Source organism: Zingiber officinale, chromosome 9B (genome assembly GCF_018446385.1).
Source record: "Zingiber officinale cultivar Zhangliang chromosome 9B, Zo_v1.1, whole genome shotgun sequence".
Lineage (NCBI taxonomy): Eukaryota > Viridiplantae > Streptophyta > Magnoliopsida > Zingiberales > Zingiberaceae > Zingiber > Zingiber officinale.
Genome location: NC_056003.1, coordinates 103,199,695 through 103,211,663, shown reverse-complemented (window position 1 = coordinate 103,211,663; position 11,969 = coordinate 103,199,695). Strand labels below are relative to the sequence as shown.

The window sequence follows — 11,969 nt, the reverse complement described above, 5'->3', positions numbered from 1 at the left end:
AATGGACCAACTCTGTTGAGCTCCTCTTTGGTCAGTCCACACTGGAGGGTGCAGGTAGCTCTGACGTTGGCTTCCACTTTCTTGATGAGGGAGGGTTCCCAGTCTTCGCAGGGAGTAGGTTTGCTATCAGTGCCAGTCGGTAGTTGGAATCCAGTTCGGATGATCATCCACATCTCGAACTGGATCTTTAGAAACGTCTCCATCCGTCCCTTCCAGTACCCGAAACCTTCTCCGGAGAAGAGCGGAGGACGGACGATGCTGAAACCCTCTTGTTGGGCCATTGAGAGAATATACAAAAAGGAATAAGAAAAAAATATGTCCCAAGACTACGTTTTGGATTAGGGAGTAAAGAATTTAAAAAAACTAACTCGAGTGGTGTTGCACCAACTTCGAACGAGATTGATACGAACGAAAAAAAACTGGAATATAGTAAGAATACTAATTTCAGTTGACTCCGAAAAATTTAAAACACCGCGAAAAATAATTGTGTGATTGGTGGTTGCACCAGATCAACGCGACTCCGCTCTGATACCAATTGTTAGATCGAAAAGCGCTAGAGGGGGGGGGGGGGGGAATAGCGCTCGCGACTTTCACAATTTTCGAAATCGTACGAGTAAAAACAAACGCAGCGGAATTAAAGAACAAGCAGATGAACACAGTGGATTTACTTCGTTCGAAGCCTGTGACGACTCCTACTCGAAGGCCCGCGATCCTTGATCGCTTTCCGTGGGCAACAACTATAAGCACGAGAATTATTACAATCTACGTACAAATTAAAACAGTAATTAAAAGTATCGACAACACTTAGAGAATATGAATTCTGGAGCTCAGGGTCGTCGAAAAGTAGTCGCAGTACTTCGGGAACCTTTCGTTAGCAGCTAATTGCGTATAGGGATCGCTTGGAATTCTTGAATTGAGCTGCTGGTCGAGATCCCATATAAAGGGTGCTCAAGGCGCCTTCCACTGTTCACCAAGGCGCCTTGAATGAGCCGAGTCAGCCGCGGAGATAAGGGTTGAACTGGTCGAACCTTATCAGGTTCAAGGCGCCTTCAGCCTCTCCAAGGCGCCTTCATCAAGCTGTCCAAGGCGCCTTCCACTGGTCACCAAGGCGCCTCCAAGCTTGCTTCGCAGCCAGCTCCAGCTTTGCACCCGAGGCGCCTCCAAGCTCCATGGAGGCGCCTCGGTACTGTTCATCTGAGGCCAATTTTGCACTTTGGTCCCTGCAAGATATGTTAATCCCAAAAATACCCTGCAGCACAAAGTTAACACATAAAGATAGTATGAATATGAAAGTTTGACAGTCTCCGGACTGTCCGAGTCTGACTTCGGGTTTCTAGCCGGAAACCCTAGGTCGACCCGACGCTTACTGTTCCCTCTGCGGGGAACGCGTCCTCACCTACTCGACTCAGGAGATTTACCTGCTGTCAGTGCAATCCTCCAGATCGACTGAACTTTTGCTCAGCACTCGAAGCTTCCGGACTTTCTGCTGAACATCCACTTCCCGGCTAGTCCAGTCTTTCACCTGGTTCGCGACACCAGGACTTTCCACCTAGGGTTACCACCCCCTAGGACTTTTGTCTGAAGCCTTCGACCTACCAAGACTTTCCGCATAGGGTTACCACCCCCTAGGGTTTTTACCTTGCCTAACCAAAGTTAAGTCTTTTCCTGAGACGCTTAACGGATTTGTTAGATCACTAAACATCTTAACTTTGAATCCTTTGACATTATCAAAATACGAGTTCGATCGTCGGATGCTTCCCGCACCAACACGAGTAAGTGTAGTCCTAGGAACACGTTTAGCACATGGATTAAGAGATTCTTTACAAAAATCTTCAAATGTGCATTTAGATCCAAAACTAAAAGAAAGATGTTCTACGGAAACAAATTTAGCTAATGATTCTCTTAATTTATTATCCGAATATAAAAATAAACCGGAATCGGTACTACCACTAGTTGAAGAAAATCTTGATAATTGTATTTGAGAACGGTCAAGTCCATATTCCGTCGGGTGCTTCGTTTCTACATGTCGTTTCAACGACCCATAGCCGCCGCTGGCTTGGAATTTGTAGGAAGCATTGCAGTGCTTACATTTTGCACGCATTTCTCCCGACGGAAGAGTGACATTCTCAAAATGTTTAGTGAAAATAGAAGACTTTAGAGGAGGAAGTTCCCGAACCTTAGAAGTAATTGCATCGGTACTTCCTTGTGTTTCGGGTGTCGGATTCGGAAGATGCTCGATCTCATCATCGGTGGATTGAATGTTGGGGTCCTCCTCCCATGGATTCATTATTTGCTTTCCCTTCCGAGCTCGAGATGATGCACCTCCGCAGCCTCCTTCCATTGTAATTGAAAATTGAAAACGAAAGCTTGTAGAGATTAGAGAATACGAAAATGAGATTAAGAGTAGAGAAGATGTGTGAAAAATGATGAAATGAGCTCTCTATTTATAGAGTTTTGATAGTAACGGACACTAAATCATAGCCATTGATCAAAAAACGGTCAAATGATCCTAACTGTTGAAAAAAAATACCCAAAAAATCCTTCCAACGGCTACGAACCGTCGGTTCCAACGGCTATGAACCACCGGTTAACCGATGGTTCAAGCCGTTTTAAAAAAAAAAATTGCGACTGAACCGTCAGTTCAACCTGTCGGTTAACCGACGGTTCGCCGGTTTTACAACCAATGAACCGGAACCGGCTCGGTAACTTGCCGGTTCCGGTTTGACCCGGCGAACCGGGTCAACAGGCTACCGGCCCGTTGACCCGGTTACGGGCCCGGGCCGGGTCCGAGCCAGACCCGCCCCGGGGTCGGGTCTAGAGTGTGTGAAAAGAAAGAATATAGAGAGAAAATGATAGAGAATGTGTGATAAGAGAGAATGAGGAAAGAGAGAGAGTGATTAAAGAGAATGAAGAGAGAGAAATTTGATGAGATAAAATATGTAGAGAGAGTATGGTAAGAGAGATTGAGGAGAGAGAAAGTATGATGAAAGAGAAAATATAATGAAAAAATGAGGAGATAATGAACATAGAGAAAATAATGAGAGAGAGAGTGTGTGTGTGTGATGAGAGAGAATATAGTGAGAAAATGGTAGAGAATGTATGATGAGAGAGAATGAGGAGAGAGAAAGTATGTTGAGAGAGAAAATGTGATGATAGAATGAGGAGAGAGAAAGTATGATGAGAGAGAACAAGGAGAGAGAGTGAAATGAAAGAAAAATGGAACAAATATATTAAGGATATTTTCATCCAAAACTTAATTCTTATTCCTATTCCATCAAAATCTAATGGAGAGGGTGTGCTTCATCCATACCCAAAATTTTAAGTTTCATTCTAAAATCTTGATTCCATTTCTATCAACCAAACACAAGAGAATGTATTCTTTCATTTCTAAACCTCTAAACTAAACGTTATCTGAATTTATCTTAAACTGAGTTGATAAAATTTAAATCTAATCTATTTAAATTATTTAATGGATAATCTAAATTACCTACTCTACTTTCCCTATAGATTTTATTTCACCGTAAATTTCTTTCTTTTAAAAGAATCGTGCTAATCAAACCAAGACTCAAATTAGTAACAATACAAAACTCAAATTAGTAATAACCTGCGTGAATTTAAAATAGTTTTTTTTAAAAAAAAATAATTTTGAAGGATTTATTTTAAGATTCTATTTTAAATTTCTATTTTTTAGAAATATTTTTAATTTTAAAACTCTTTAAGCAAAGTAAGTTCGGGCACGGGCCACTTGGGCTCGAGCCTACATGCCGGCACACCCTGCCAATGGCGTTTTTAGGGATCGTTTGTTAAAATTGCCAAGAAATTTAGCCCTAAAATCAACATTCCTTCCTTCGCGTCGGTTCTGCTCCGTGATCTCTGAGACCAACTGAAGAAGCGAAGGAGAGGGAGGAACATGGATCCCGATTCGTTTCGTTCGACTCTGTCCAGTCTCGCCTTCGGCAACGTGATTGCAGCAGCAGCGAGAGACTACCAAAAGGTATGATTTTTTTTCCCCCGCATCAAGATATGCTTATCATTAGATCCGATGAGAGGTTGATCGAATGCCAGTAAACTCCTGTTGTAGGAACTGTTAGCTAAGGAGAAGGCTCAGCCAAGCACGTCTGCCGATGAAATTGTGGATCTTGATGAACTGATGGATGTAAGCGGAAGAGAAAAGAAAAGATCTTGTGTACTTGTCTCGCTTATATTAATTGCTATCTGTGTTGGTTTCGCTTCTATATCAGGATCCTGAACTTGAGAAATTGCATGCTGAAAGAATTGCTGCTCTCAAGGTAAAACTTTCTGGACCACTTGCATTCTTCCTGTTTTATGACAATTTGCGATTGTCGTTGCATTTCTCTGTCCAGAAAGAGGTAGAAAAGAGAGAAGTCCTCAAAAAACAGGGTCACGGTGAATATAGAGAGATAACTGAAGGGGAATTTCTTGGGGAGGTTACAGGAAGTGAACGAGTTGTTTGTCATTTCTACCACCGTGAATTTTATCGCTGCAAGTAAACAATCTTATCATTGTCATCTTATGTGTTCCTTCTGTGGTCTTCAGTAGTATCTCTTTAATGGATCATGTAGGATAATGGACAAGCATTTGAAGGCCCTAGCACCAGTGCACATTAATACTAAGTTTATCAAGCTGGATGCTGAAGTTAGTAAACATAAATAACTCTGTTGCTTTCATAATTCTAAAGCTGGAACTGACCATACCAGATTTTCCACACAGAATGCACCATTTTTCGTGACGAAATTGGCAATCAAAACACTGCCCTGTGTTATTTTATTCAGGTGAAATTTCAGTATATCAATTTTTTTTCCCTTGGATTTAAAGCATCCCTAGTTTGTTGCAAAACTATCTTCTTTTTTTTGAAATGCAATATTGTTAAAGTTAACTACTAAATCTCTGTTTCCAATTTTTGTAGATCAGATTCAGATTCAGAAGTGAGATTTGTTTTATCATCTTTAAGTTAATCTACCTTCAGTTTATTGCATATGATGTATAAAGTCAGTAGTACTAAATTCAATGGCTCAAACTGATTTTTTCTTTCTTTCCAGGAATGGCATTGCCTTTGATAGGATAGTCGGCTTTCAAGATCTTGGAAGCAAAGATGATTTTACTGCCAGAGCTTTAGAAAATCTTCTTAAAAGAAAAGGCAAGCACTTTCTACTTGCTTCTTCTTACACGTATGCTGGTCGTTATCTAACATGATTCTTTTTCTAGGAATTATTGATGAGAAGCAGAATGGTAATGACGATGCGGATGATGCAGAAGAGTATGCTCCAAATAGGAGCATCACGACTTCAACAGTAGATTATTCTGATTCAGACTGATCAGCAAATGCTACAATTACATTTGGATCTATCGAAGTCCAACTCATATTGCCTTTTCATTTTATGTATGACAGTTAAATTGGTCTAAACTCAAAAAATTTCCATCCTTTTCTATCAATATTTGATCAGTTTTATCTTTTAAATTGCCCCTGCGTCAAATAGTTTATGATCACACAAAGCTAGTCGTAGTAACTACCTGTGGCATAGTTTGGATTTTAATAAGCACTTTTTCTTATCTGCTTGTGTCTTGTTATGTTATTTGGAGATCATAGTTTTCCTATTTGATGAAAGTGTAGGAATAACTTTGAAATTCAATTATGGTTCTTAATTTAATACTTTGCGATATGGTTAATTTTTGCCCTAGTATAATAATATTTTTGGTGTGATTCAACATATATACTCACCTGTAAAAAGATAAATTTTTTTGCAAGCTCTTAAATCATTATTACAAACACATCAATTTTTTTTTAATCTTAAAATGTTTGAGGCGGCTATAGGCGAACGCGTACTAAAACATTTTGATCAAATAGTCTAGTATTATTATTATTTTATTTTGCCACTAAAAATGTGAATAAGTTGTTTCGCCTAAAATAAAAAAAGTGCTAAAAGCGGCCATTACACTAGGAATCTAATTTTTAATAATAAAAATAATAGGACAGAAAAAAGAGATTTGACTCTATCATGAGGGCCATTATTACACTATGAAACTAATAATGGTTATAAAAAAATACCATACGGTTGAAAGCGGCGTGCCCTCCGTCCGCTGGGTGGGGATCATCGAAACGTCTGATCTGAATTTGTATCGTAGCGACGAGACCAGGCGTGGAAAATCTAGAAGATGCTCAAGATGATCCCTTCCATTTCCATCCCCTCGGCCGCCACTAGTTGGTTTAATTGTCACTTTCCAGCTCACCTCCATTTAGATAACTCCAATTGTGATAAAACCTATAAATTAATTCAGGTGCGCGGTGGATTAAGTTAGGTCACTTGAAGTACTCGAGTTGGAGTTTTGATCTTGTTTGCTAGTAGCAGAGGTTCTTGCATGATTAATGGCGAAAATGACTCTAATTTCTTTTTTATATATATAGAGTGAGAGATATGCAGGCCAGAGCAGAGGAGCAAGGAGAGAGGGGGAGAAGCGTGGCCATGGGCGATGCTCCGAGTCAGCCGGAGAAGATGCCTCACGCTGTGTGCATCCCGTACCCTGCTCAGGGCCACGTCACGCCGATGATGAAGCTGGCGAAGCTCCTCCGGTTCTACGGCTTCCGCATCACCTTCGTCAACACCCACTTCAACCACAAACGCCTGCTCCGCTCCGGCGCCGTCGTCCCTTCGGAGGCTGCCGACCCGGGCTTCCGCTTCGAGTCTATCCCCGACGGCCTCCCGCCCTCCGAAACCGACGCCACGCAGGATGTCCCCTCTCTCTGCCACTCCATCTCCAAGCACGCGCTCCTGCCGTTTCTCGACCTCCTGCGCCGCTTTAACACCGACGGCGGCGACGCGCCGCCCGTCTCCTGCATCGTCTCCGACGGCTCCATGAGCTTCACCCTGGATGCCGCCAGAGAGCTCCGCATCCCTGAGGTTGTCCTCCGGACTTCCAGCGCCTGCGGCTTCATGGGCTACCTTCACTACCAACACCTCATCGACCGCGGCCTCACGCCTCTCAAGCGTAATCGAATCTTGTTGTCTCTCTCTCTCTAAATTTCACAAGAATTAACTAGAAGTCAACAATTTTGTGAGTGTGTGTTTATAGACGAAAGCGACATCACGAACGGATTCTTGGATACTCCGATCGATTGGGTGCCGGGAATGAAGAACATGCGGCTGAGGGACTTCCCGTCCTTCATCCGGACCACCGACAGGGACGACATCATGCTCAACTACTGCAACCGACAGGCACAGCGCTCCACCCTCGCCGCAGCGGTAATCTTTAATACTTTCGATGAACTGGAGGGACCGGTGCTGGAGGCGATGGCGGCGATCCTCCCCCCGATGTACACTGTCGGCCCGCTCTCCTTGCTGCTCCAGCACCACCAGATTCCTGACGCCCTCGCCTCGCTCCGCTCCAACCTTTGGAAGGAGGAGAGCGGGTGCTTGGAGTGGCTGGACGGCCGCGCGCCGGGCTCGGTAGTGTACGTCAACTTCGGGAGCATAACGGTGATGAGCCATGAGCAGCTGGTGGAGTTCGCGTGGGGACTAGTGGACTCAGAGTACGAGTTCCTGTGGGTGATCCGGCCGGACCTGGTGCGGGGGCACGCGCCGGCGCTGCCGGCGGAGTTCCTGGAGAAGACTCGGGAGCGCGGGATGATGGCCAGCTGGTGCCCGCAGGAGGAGGTGCTGGGTCACGCCGCCGTGGGAGGATTTCTTACGCACAGCGGCTGGAACTCAACGCTGGAGAGCATCGTCGGCGGGGTGCCGATGCTGTCGTGGCCCTTCTTTTCGGAGCAGCAGACCAACTGCAGGTACGCGTGCACGGAATGGGGGAACGGGATGGAGATCGACAACAACGTGAGAAGGGAGGAAGTGGAGGGACTGATAAGGAAGCTGATGGGGAACGGAGAGAAGGGGAGGGAGATGAGGAGGAGGGCGGCTGGGTGGAAGGAGGCGGCGGAACGGGCGGCGCAGCCCGGGGGTTCGTCGTTCCTCAATCTGGCGAGATTGGTCGATCTGCTGCGCGACTTCTGAATGAGCTCAAACTTTGTCGTTTCCCCTAACAGAAAATAAAGGCTTCTGTGAGTGAAGGAAATGGCTGTCTTGATCTTAAACTTTTTTTTTTTTTTAATGTTTCATTGTTAAGTGCATCTCCAACTGTGCATACGCTAAGTAGGGGTATTGCCTCCGGGTCATCAGCTTGCCGGCGGTAAGATATTTAGATTATAAAATATCTATAATTTAAATCTTAATTATAATATATTTATAAAAAAAAAAATTTCAAATGAAAATGTAATCCTAGGATGTTAGACTTCTGGGTTGGTCGTCATGTACGTTTTCCGATTTACCCTGATGATCAATAAAAAAATTTCATAGGGTCGAAATGATCACTCCATAGATAATCAATAAGACTAAGTGAAATTATGATAATAATAAATAAAGGCATTAAAAATAACTTCGAGATATTAATTCTATTTGAATTGATCTGGAGATGATCCGATTCATATTCGAGTTGGATTCAAATTATAATGAATCGAGTTGGATTCAAATTATAATTTTTTTTACGTAGGTTCGGGTGGATCTAAATTTAAGATTTATAATTTTTTAAGGATCAAATTAAATTTTATTTAAAAATTAGGATGATTTATACATAAATTGTAAATATTAGTATAATAATAATAATAAAATATTAAGATAAAAATAAAAAATTATAAGAAAATAATAATTTTTTTAAAGTTAGATAGATTATTCGAGTTTATCTGATTATCAGAATTCAGGTTTAAAATTTTCAGTTTGAGCTTGAGTTTGTATTAGAATTTTTTTTTTAAGTAATTGATCTTCAACCTGATCCAAATTCATTCAATTCATCTGAATTAATAATAAGGAAGATTTTTTATGGATCCCAAAGGGCCACACCAATAATTTTATTTTATTTTTAATAATTGAAGATTTAAGGAGCCCTCTCAATTTTTATTTGCCATGTCTTTGATCAAAGGGAGCTCAATTGAAATTGAAGGAGCTCTCATTATGAATTGTTGGATATTGAGGTCTTAAATGGACCAAAACGATTTTGAGGAAGGAAGCCATCAATTGTTGAAAGTCGTAATTGACTTCAAAATTGAAATCTACGATTCGCGTAGATAGATTTAGACTATTAATTTGCTCAAAACTGATTAAGGGTGAATGAGAAATTAATGTTTAAAGTCGACCCAAAATAACATTTATTATTCATTAATAAAGTGCATGGGAGAATAGTCCCACATCGAAAATTCTCGATGTGTATTCTCTACTTATTAATGAAGATGTGTTAATGGAGTTAACACAAAAATAAAAGGACAGGTGCTCCCTTAGCCCAGGGCGAGCAGGTGCTCGCACTTGTGAGCCCGCACGTGCGCAATGGGCACTTTGCACGTACGCATCGTCGCGAGGAGCATTGAGGAGCTTAAATTTATGCTCCAGGTGACATTGCAGTGCCTACGTGGCACTCGGGTGACGTGTCAGGCCCGTACCTGACGTGACAGTACCTATGCGGCATCCTCGTGGGCAAAGGGAGATGACTGGACAGTTGACTTAGGGAATGGATGACTACCGTTGATCAACGTTGATCAAATAGGTATGATGGATCGCTTGTGATGCGATCTAGAGCGTTGGATCGCAAAGAGTAACGATCTGACGGCTTGGGATGAGACTTGATCTGAAGCATCGAATCAATGGATCCAGATCCGATGGCCGATGACAATAGGCGGGATCTGAGGGTCACAACTCCTCAGATCTGATGGATGAGATTGAAGTGGACTTGGTGAAGGGTTACAACCCTTCAGAATGGATGATCTAGATCGATCCAGCCCAAGGAACACATCCACTCACCTAAAGGACACTCAACCTCTTCTTTCAGTATAAATAGAACCCTCCAGATGATGGAATAATCACTCAATCCTCTCTTCTCTTCCTCAAGCATTCATCTCATCTTGTGCATTCAAGAGTTCAAGAAGTCTACTAGAAGGTTCGCTGGTCTCGGAAGTCGGAGTGCTACGACTCCGAGACGTTCGTCGTCGTTGTATCTTGGGAACGAATTGCAACAATCCGTTAAGCACCGTAGCGGAGCAATATCGTTTACGGAGATAGTGTCGAACACTAGCCTCGACGATCAGTTTGCATACTCCAGAAGCTACCCGGGGAGAACAGTCGTAAATGATATTTCGTGCAAACTGATATGGATACCAACGACATTCCGACGGCCGTTCCGATCGTCGTTCCGACCGTCATTCCGACAACCATTCCGCACGGAGAAAAGCCGGAGAAATTCACCGGAACCGACTTCAAAAGATGGTAGCAGAAGATGATGTTTTATCTAACAACGCTAAACCTTGTACGATTTTTGCACGAAGACACGCCAGCCGCTACGGAAGGTAGTAAGGCTGCTAGCGATGCATGGTCTCACGGAGATTTTCTGTGCCGCAATTATATATTCAACGTCTTGGACAACACGTTATATAACGTATATTGTTCTCTGGAGATGACGAAATCTTTGTGGGAATCCCTTGAGAAGAAATACAAGACCGAAAATGCTGGATTGAAGAAATTCATCGTCGGTCGATTTCTGGATTTCAAAATGGTGGACTCAAAAAGCGTCTCATCTCAAGTCCAAGATATGCAATTAATACTGCATGATCTGGACGCCGAAGGCATGAAGCTGAACGAGACATTCGCAGTTGCTGCGGTAATTGAGAAGCTCCCTTCGTCATGGAAGGATTTCAAGAATTACCTAAAGCACAAGCAAAAGGAGATAGGGCTGCAAGACCTGATCCTGAGGCTACGAATAGAGGAGGATAATCGAAAGTTATCCGACTCCAGAGGAACCAAGCGGACTATAGACGAAATGTCCAACCTGGTCGAGCCGAACGCTAAAAAGCCGAAGCAGTTCAAAAAGAAGGCTCAAGCAAAGAAGTTCAAAGGCTCCTGCTACAACTGTGGGAAGGCAGGACACCTGTCCAAGGACTGCAGACGCCCAAAGAAGCCAACCAAGGGGCCAAAGGATGCTGCGAATCATGTCACAACCTCTCTTGAGGACTTGGATCTCACTGCGGTTGTATTTGAAGCCAACTTGGTGGATACCAACCCGAAGCAATGGTTCATTGATACTGGAGCAACTAGTCATATCTGTTCCGATAAGGCGATGTTCTCCAAGTATACTCCGATAAATGGCAGGAAGCTCTATATGGGTAATTCCACGACGTCGCCAATTGTTGGACTTGGAAAGGTTGTTCTGAAGATGACGTCCGGAAAGGAGCTAACACTCATTGATGTACTCCATGTTCCCGACATCAGTAAGAACCTAGTTTCTGGAGCGGCATTGATCAAGGCCGGATTTAGGCTAGTGTTCCAGTCAGACAACTTTGTACTTACGAAGAATGGTGTCTTCGTAGGAAATGGGTACCTAGAAAAGGGTCTATTCAAAATGGTTGTAATGCCTGTACTCCGAAATTTTGATGGTAATAAAATAAATGCTTCCAGCTATGTTGTTGAGTGTTTTAATTTATGGCATGATCGACTCGGACATGTGCATAATAATACTCTCAAACGTCTCGTCAAATTAAATTTATTACCAAACGTCAATGTTGACGGAACACACAAATGTGAACTGTGCGTGGAAGCGAAAATGACGAAACTACCTTTTCATTCGGTGGAAAGGACAACAACTCCTCTAGAGTTAATACATAGTGATCTATGTGACTTGAAATTTGTGCAAACTAGAGGAGGTAAAAAATATTTTATTACTTTTATCGATGACTGCACAAAGTTCTGTTATGTCTTTCTTTTAAGAAGTAAAGACGAAGCCCTAGAGTCGTTCAGAACCTATAAAACAGAAGTTGAAAACCATCTTGACAAACGAATTAAAATAATTCGAAGCGATAGAGGTGGAGAATATGGTGCACCGTTTGATGAATTTTATACAGAATCTGGCATTATCCATCAAACAAC

General features: G+C 42.7%; 2 protein-coding genes across 3 annotated transcripts; both read left to right on the top strand.

The window, feature by feature from the left end:
• Positions 1-3,773: 3,773 nt before the first annotated feature.
• On the top strand, positions 3,774-5,454 carry LOC122025695 (thioredoxin domain-containing protein PLP3B-like). Of its 2 annotated transcripts, XM_042584540.1 has the most exons (9): positions 3,774-3,994; positions 4,082-4,156; positions 4,242-4,289; positions 4,365-4,507; positions 4,584-4,656; positions 4,732-4,793; positions 4,928-4,972; positions 5,061-5,158; positions 5,227-5,454. In XM_042584540.1, exons 1-9 carry the CDS (start codon positions 3,911-3,913, stop codon positions 5,334-5,336), a joined length of 738 nt encoding a protein of 245 aa, XP_042440474.1. In that variant the 5' UTR covers positions 3,774-3,910; the 3' UTR covers positions 5,337-5,454. The 2 variants fall into 2 exon arrangements, with proteins under 2 accessions (XP_042440474.1, XP_042440475.1); XM_042584541.1 differs by lacking the exon at positions 4,928-4,972 and having other exon boundaries at positions 3,785-3,994.
• An 881-nt stretch (positions 5,455-6,335) lies between these two features.
• Positions 6,336-8,137, top strand: LOC122025693 (7-deoxyloganetin glucosyltransferase-like). The gene is made up of 2 exons (XM_042584538.1): positions 6,336-7,005; positions 7,090-8,137. Exons 1-2 carry the CDS (start codon positions 6,435-6,437, stop codon positions 8,019-8,021), a joined length of 1,503 nt encoding a protein of 500 aa, XP_042440472.1. The 5' UTR covers positions 6,336-6,434; the 3' UTR covers positions 8,022-8,137.
• The last annotated feature ends 3,832 nt before the right edge of the window (positions 8,138-11,969 follow it).

What these genes read in the sequence shown, in the direction of transcription:
- LOC122025695 (XM_042584540.1), top strand. Translation starts at nt 3,911, where the DNA reads ATGGATCCCGATTCGTTTCGTTCGACTCTGTCCAGTCTCGCCTTCGGC. An exon ending in TTTGTTTTATCATCTTTAAG is followed by an intron (nt 4,973 to 5,060) that starts TTAATCTACCTT and finishes CTTTCTTTCCAG; the next exon opens with GAATGGCATTGCCTTTGATA. An exon ending in AAATCTTCTTAAAAGAAAAG is followed by an intron (nt 5,159 to 5,226) that starts GCAAGCACTTTC and finishes TTCTTTTTCTAG; the next exon opens with GAATTATTGATGAGAAGCAG.
- LOC122025693 (XM_042584538.1), top strand. Translation starts at nt 6,435, where the DNA reads ATGCAGGCCAGAGCAGAGGAGCAAGGAGAGAGGGGGAGAAGCGTGGCC. An exon ending in CGGCCTCACGCCTCTCAAGC is followed by an intron (nt 7,006 to 7,089) that starts GTAATCGAATCT and finishes GTGTGTTTATAG; the next exon opens with ACGAAAGCGACATCACGAAC.